At 45.9% G+C, this 7363-nt stretch overlaps 1 protein-coding gene and 1 long non-coding RNA gene across 3 annotated transcripts; one reads left to right on the top strand and one right to left on the bottom strand.

Annotated features, from left to right (window-relative positions):
- The first annotated feature begins 3008 nt into the window (after positions 1 to 3008).
- On the top strand, positions 3009 to 6773 carry LOC120973710 (uncharacterized). Of its 2 annotated transcripts, XR_012203290.1 has the most exons (3): positions 3386 to 3461; positions 3541 to 3721; positions 6486 to 6773. It is a non-coding gene; the product is annotated as an uncharacterized lncRNA (long non-coding RNA). The 2 variants fall into 2 exon arrangements; XR_005769038.2 differs by lacking the exon at positions 6486 to 6773 and having other exon boundaries at positions 3009 to 3461; positions 3541 to 3938.
- On the bottom strand, positions 4223 to 6793 carry LOC109737423 (transcription factor EAT1-like). Its single transcript, XM_040399703.3, has 3 exons — positions 5879 to 6793; positions 4641 to 5063; positions 4223 to 4540 (listed from the first exon to the last, which is right to left on the bottom strand). Exons 1-3 carry the CDS (start codon positions 6761 to 6763, stop codon positions 4445 to 4447), a joined length of 1404 nt encoding a protein of 467 aa, XP_040255637.1. The 5' UTR covers positions 6764 to 6793; the 3' UTR covers positions 4223 to 4444.
- Positions 6794 to 7363: the final 570 nt, after the last annotated feature.

The following is a 7363-nucleotide window of genomic DNA, read 5'->3' as shown; positions in this document are numbered from 1 at the left end:
TTTTTGATGATTTTTTATGGACCAAAAGAAGCCCCCGGAGTGAACGAGTTGGGCCAGAAGAGTCCCGGGCCGTCCACGAGGGGGAGGGGCGCGCCGTCCTATCTCGTGGTCGACTCGGAGACCCCCCTGACGTGAGACCTACGCCAAAAATTCCTATATACAGAAACCTCCAGAAAATAACCTAGATCAGGAGTTCCGCCGCCGCAAGCCTATGTAGCCACCAAAAACCAATCGGGACCCTGTTTCGGCACCCTGCCGGAGGGGGATCCATCACCGGTGGCCATCTTCATCATCCCGACGCTCTCCATGACGAGGAGGGAGTAGTTCACCCTCGGGACTGAGGGTATGTACAAGTAGCTATGTGTTTGATATCTCTCTCTCTCTCGTGTTCTTGATTTGGCACGATCTTGATGTATCGTGAGCTTTGCTATTATAGTTGGATCTTATGATGTTTCTCCCCCTCTACTCTCTTGTAATGGATTGAGTTTTCCCTTTGAAGTTATCTTATCGGATTGAGTCTTTAAGAATTTGAGAACACTTGATATATGTCTTGCATGTGCTTATCTGTGGTGACAATGGGATATTCACGTGATCTACTTGATGTATGTTTTGGTGATCAACTTGCGGGTTCAGTGACCTTGTGAACTTATGCATAGGGGTTGGCACACGTTTTCGTCTTGACTCTCCGGTAGAAACTTTGGGGCACTCTTTGAAGTTCTATGTGTTGGTTGAATAGATGAATCTGAGATTGTGTGTTGCATATCATATAATCATACCCGTGGATACTTGAGGTGACATTGGAGTATCTAGGTTACATTAGGGTTTTGGTTGATTTGTGTCTTAAGGTGTTATTCTAGTACGAACTCTATGATAGATCGAACGGAAAGAATAGCTTCGTGTTATTTTACTACGGACTCTTGAATAGATCGATCAGAAAGGATAACTTTGAGGTGTTTTTGTACCCTACAATAATCTCTTCGTTTGTTCTCCACTATTAGTGACTTTGGAGTGACTATTTGTTGCATGTTGAGGGATAGTTATATGATCCAATTATGTTATTATTGTTGAGAGAACTTGAACTAGTGAAAGTATGAACCCTAGGCCTTGTTTCAACGCATTGCAATACCGTTTGTGCTCACTTTTATCATTAGTTACCTTGCTGTTTTTATAATTTCAGATTACAAAAACCTATATCTACCATCCATATTGCACTTGTATCACCATCTCTTCGCCGAACTAGTGCAACTATACAATTTACCATTATATTGGGTGTGTTGGGGACACAAGAGATTCTTTGTTATTTGGTTGCAGGGTTGTTTGAGAGAGACCATCTTCAACCTACGCCTCCCATGGATTGATAAACTTAGGTCATCCACTTGAGAGAAATTTGCTACTGTCTACAAATCTCTGCACTTGGAGGCCCAACAACGTTTACAAGAAGAAGGTTGTGTAGTAGATATCATCCCCACGCTTGTTCAATGCCGGAGAGAAGTGACTGGACGGAACAGGACGGCTATCTACCGCATTCATACCGCCTGCCCCATCCACCCGCCTTCCGGCATTAAACAGGTGCGACAGGCGAGAAACCAACTCTGGCGTCCGCATGGACACACCACGCCACGTATCTTGGTCGGTGCCCGCTATTTATACGTGTACACACCCTGCTCAATCCACACCATGCCTGGTCCAGTTCCTCCTCCGTGCACCACATCCGCCATGACCACGAGGTCTGGAGCGAGGTGGTCGCCTTTGCTATCAACTAGCAAGACCGCCATGCCCGACGAATAGAGGCCATCTTGCAGACAAGCTCGTCGGAGGAAAACGACTACGAGCCGACGCCCCCTCCCACGTCGGTCCATGCTGACTTCACCATGGAGCAAGGCACATGCGCACTTCGTAGCTGTCATGGCGGAGGAGCAGCTGACGCCGCAGCCGTTGCCGGTGTTCTAGCAAGCATAGGAGGAGCATCGATATAACCTCGCCCTTCTCGTGCATCATTGGCTGGAGGAGGGCCAAATCTATGGTGAGTTCACGAGTGAGGAGGCTGTGGCGGCCATGATTGCGGAGAACCCGAACTTCGTCGTCGAACAGCGGACGCTCTATGAGGCTGCGATCAACACTCGCGCCGTCCACAACACGGTCGTGTCGCAGTTGTACGCGAAAAAGCGGCGCTGGCGATTGCAGACGAAAACATCGGCAGTTGCGCATGTTTGCGCTACTACGCCCACAAGGCTGGTCCATCCACGTCCGTCGTGGACCTCACCTCCACCGGCGACGTGCAGGGCACGGACTCTGATGAGGAAGAGTAGGGAATGGAAAATGGCGGCGCCTCGTGTCCCATGTGGGCCAGTCCGTGTCTCATGTCTTACTCTTCCTCATTGGCAACCCGCAACTTCACTTCCTAGGGCTCATGACCCGTCGGACATGGACATGGAGGGGAACAACAAGGACTTGGAGCATGGACGCTGGCGAAGATATAGACTAGGTTAACTTTCGAACGTTTTGTTTAATGAAATATCTAAAAAAATGTAATGAATGTGACCCGATTTAAATGAAAACATTCGGATGTTCGGTTTGTTCAAATTCTGTTTAAAATGTATGCGGACGTTTGAGCCTTTGAGGTATATATGGTTCGATGTCCGGCTCCCATATCATGGTCCACGCACAAGTCCGGACGCTTTTGGATATCGTGGCCGTTTTAGGAGCCCTGCTGCGACGACCATGAAGCCGACACGTCCGCGGGCGCCACCAGCAGCGAGGAAGAGTAGTGCACGGTAGGTTATCGCTGCTCTGGTCCCAGAAAGGCCACCGCTTCTCCCCTCCCGTCGAAGCCAAGCTTGGTGGGCTCAACATCGTCGGCTGATTAGTCGCTTGGCGACGATGTGGAGGTGGACATCTTCACTTCCCGGGCCTCCAGAGGCGGAGGTTACGGAGGCGGAGCTGGAGAGCACTGAGGCAGAACTAGAGACGGTGAAACTTGAGTTCTCTTGGTTCATGTGCGGACACAGGGAACGGGCGTCGCCGACCATTTAGACCTAGCCGGATGAGCTACGCTTAGTTGATGTAAATGTAATGAAATCCGGTCGTGTTTAATCGAATTTCGTCCGATTAGTTTGAGTCGTTGCCAAAATGTATGCGGCTAGCGTTGGATGACGGCCTCCTGCATCCGTGATGGCGGACTGATCCTCTATCCGCAGACAGGTGCGGGACAAAATTTACGGATTGCCATTGGAGATGCTCTAGCAGGTTTATTTTCTTTTGCCACCTGGTAAGTGCTCGTGCACTCCTCCTCTTCCCCTTCCTCGGCGACCTGAACCACAGGCGTGCCCTCCCGTAGCTCGAGAGCCTCTAGTGCCCTAGCACTGTATGCAGGCGAGCAGCCGTTCCACGAGCAGCATCGACGGTGCGGGAGCTGCCGAAGCAAGCAGCGGACGCACGCCCGGGTCCTGCAGATCTCACCGGTAAAATGTTGTTGTTTGCAAGAATATGATTGCAGTTTGGAAATGTTCAGTCCCCTGATCTGATTCTGGTCTGGCGCAGAGTGCCACGGACGGCATCACATCTCGTGCCGTTCCTGCGTGACTGCAATTCGCTTGTGGGCCGTGACCGGGGCTTTGCCGTTGCGGGGACGGGGTGGTGCCCGCGAGGTGTTCGGGGCATTGCACGAGTCGAGCAGAGCAGATCTGCCGCATTGGCACGGACGGAGGGGCATTGGCGCGAGGTAAGGATGCTGATCTATTGCCATCTCTGCTTCCCCGCAGCGTTGGATTTGTCATACATTCGCATTGTTGGGTGTGTGTTGCTCGTGTCCCAACTCTGTGATGGCATGGGACTAAGAATGTAAGACCGTACCGTCATGCCTTTTTCTCATCTTGTAGCTAAGACAATTGTTTTGACAACTATTGGAGTATTGGGTGGCATATTCCACTACGCACGGATTATCACGCGCAATGCGACTCGATTTACCTAGGGATTCGGCCCAGCCTGTGAAAGTTCTGCACTGATTTTGGATCTCTGCGAAGTTTTCATATGCATGTAATATCCTATGAGATGTGATACCGATACCAGTGAATGCAACACACTAAGCCACTTTCTGTAAAAGAGTACATAGTGGGCCATGCAGACATGTGTAAATCATCATCTTGGTACTATATTTTGAAGTCAACTCCAAACGAAATGAGACGAAAAGATGATGGAAGCAAATACTGAGGCAAAGAGTCAAATCATTTCTAGTAAAGCTAGATAAGTGATATCCGTAAACAGTTAAGACATGCCAGATTTTCTTTGTTTTCCGAGCTAGCTAATGGTAAAGACAAAGTTCTCTCCAAGCCTGGTCTGATAACTTTCCTCACGGACAGAACTGACAGAAAATAAAATTACGACTCTCCCCAGGGAGAGTAGTAGACTAGGGACTTCTTCAAATAGTTACTATGGTTGCTAATGCCTAGTTGAATATGTCAAGTGCCTGGTGTTGTGCATCCACTGCCTGAAGGATCCTCTTTGCCACTGCACAAGCATAAACTGAGGAACCTTCAGTCACCTGCATTATTGTGGATGATGGAACATTACTGTCAATGACAATCGGCAATATGTGGAAAGGAGTTCCTGATGCTACTTAAAATAAATAATACTATCAATACCTTAGTGTTAAACATGAATATGTAGTGATCACCAATAATCCCTCCAACCACATGGATGATCTCAAGATGGAATTCGTCAAGAACCTTTGCAACATGAAGCAGGGAGGAGTTGGCCTTCTTCTTTTCTGTGAGCTTGATGTTTATTTCATTTTCCACTATGCGAACATCAACATGGCACTCCCTGGACCTCCTCTGAACCCATGAGCTTCTTATGGCCCCATCAAGCTGATTGTCTTGCTCATCCCTCATTGGCCTCATCGATGAGCTTTCACCATCAGCAGCCGCCTCTTCATCCAACTTTCTTATCCTTCTCCTATTAGTCCCATGCCACTTCTGTTCCACTAGGATCTTCAGTTCCTTCACTGTTCGATTCAGCTCATCTATGTATTCAATGGCATCACCTACTACTGAAGCCCTGTCATTCTAGAGAACAGTTCTGTAACACATTAGTGCAATATCAAACATAGATGAGCAGTACCCCAAAAGGTGCAACCAAGATTTTTGTGGTTCTGTCACATTGTTTACGTTTTCGTTGAGTAAATCAGGAAGTGTTGTCTAATCGGTTAAGGTTAGATCACCAGAGAGGTCAATACTTTGCTGGAGAGTAGTGCAGAAGACAATAATACTGTCTTATGAAAAAATTAATATACATATGAAATATTGGTTGTTTTCATTTTCTTTCATAATTAACTAGAAGGTACTAACAGACTCGATCAAGATAAATGGGGTAATAGTATGTCACTATAGAGCAGCACAATGAGCAACTATTTCATAGCAATTGTGTTCCATTGGATATCAGTATCAGCCTGAATATAATGTAGCAACAAAGCTTGAAGGACTATTCGACAGAAAGTTCATCAGAAGCATATTATCTAACACATGTTTCTTTGAATCTACATCAGACAGATGACAGTTTTGCGAATGGGTTTTTGTTGATGTTTTATAAAGCATGGGTTTATTGGACTGCATAGTACTTTGGTGTTGCCACTTCTGAGTGTCTTAACACACTGAGAAGTGAGAATAAATGGATGAAGTTATTCAGAAATTCAATTATCTTCACAAAACAATGAAAACTGTAAAGTGGCCTGAAATTTGAATTGTTAGCTTCTATTAATTAAGTATTACGTACATCTAGCATCATTGAAGATACCCTAGTGGTTAGCTTCTATAGTTGACTATTCTGGACATCCAACAATCATTAAATCATCTAAATTTGCAAAATGATGAAGAAGACAAACCTTGGTAGGATTGGGGAAGAGCATTCTTAAAGTCTTATACTTCACATTTAGCTGTTCCCTCCTCTCTCTCTCAGTCGCAAAGTTAGCTTTTCCTTTTCCCTTTCCGAACTCACCCTTCCCTCTTCTGCCCTCCAGTACAGTTTCAAATTGCCTGTCATCCATATCCTGAAAAAGATCTCCTCCGACACTTCCAACCCCAAGCATGACATCTCTTTCATCCTCACTGGGGAACAGTCCGTAATTTTGCGGCAGTGAATGGCAGATATCCTTTAGTGCGTGAGACGGGGCAGCATGGTACCCTAACTGCAATGCCGGATCACTAGTGTACATTAATCCGCTGTCAGGAATTGCTGCCACTCCTGTAAACTCACCATTAAGATCCAAATAGTTGGTACCACCACTTAGTGCTGTATCACCAAAGACTGATGCTGTTGCAGGGAACACTGGAGCCACAGTGCAGTGGAGAAGGTTTAAGAGATCAGGTGCTGGTGTGTAACCACTGTTTGGATAAAGCGCAGCATCATACTGTTGAATCTGTTGTTGCACCAATATGTTTTGTGGATCTTCGCTAAGCTGATGGTTGATTATTTGGTCTTGAATGGTGCAGATAGAAGTATCCCAGGTCGCAGTTTCCACTGGTGGCATATCCTGCTCCAAACCAATTCCTAGTTGATGCTGGAGGTGGTTGATTGCTCTTGCAGCTTCAGAAGAAAGATTGGTCGAATCAGAAAGGATATCTGCAGAAAACGACTGCACCTTGAATCTCTGTAGCTCAATATTTGTGTTGTCGTTGCATTTAGGAGCCAGAGAAGAATCATGGGTCAAAGATCCTGTCATGAGATTGTGATCATGGGAACCTTCAAAATAGTCACCTCCAACAATCATTTTGACGAAACAGTGCCTGGCACCTTCAATCCAAATCTAGAACCAACACAATATGAAAACAGGATGAGCACAGAAAGAAATACATTGAAGAACAGGATTTTGACACAGAATCAAATGCAAGAGGAAATCGAATAACAAATACAGTAGCATCTTAGATATGGACTGATCTTGAGCTGAAATATAAATGGTAATTACTTGCAGTGCACTTACTAAGGGGAAAAAATGACTCAACAGGAATGCAGCAGCAGCAGATAGAATTCGATCGGATGTGGAAATTGCAGTTGGCCTGGCTGTTTTGGTTGTTGCAAAAGAGGTAGAGCCGTGGAGTTTTAAGCTATGCAATGTGGCTGTCTGTTCTTCCGTGTAGAGAAGTCCCATATAGGATGATTAATAAGACATGAAGCAACTTTGCTTGTTCCAGACCTAACAAACCCCTTACCATCTTTTTCTGTTCCCTAATCCTATTCATATTTGATGTTTGATACAATGTGCTTCAACTACCACATGCTCAGTAGCCAATCAGCAAAATGTTTAGTAGCACGGAATAATTTGTAATGGTAATCAACTCAGTAAGTGCAAGATGATCAGTAAAATGAAGCA

This window comes from Aegilops tauschii, chromosome 2 (assembly GCF_002575655.3).
Source record: "Aegilops tauschii subsp. strangulata cultivar AL8/78 chromosome 2, Aet v6.0, whole genome shotgun sequence".
In the NCBI taxonomy this organism is placed as follows: domain Eukaryota; kingdom Viridiplantae; phylum Streptophyta; class Magnoliopsida; order Poales; family Poaceae; genus Aegilops; species Aegilops tauschii.
This window is presented reverse-complemented; position numbering and strand designations above follow the sequence as displayed.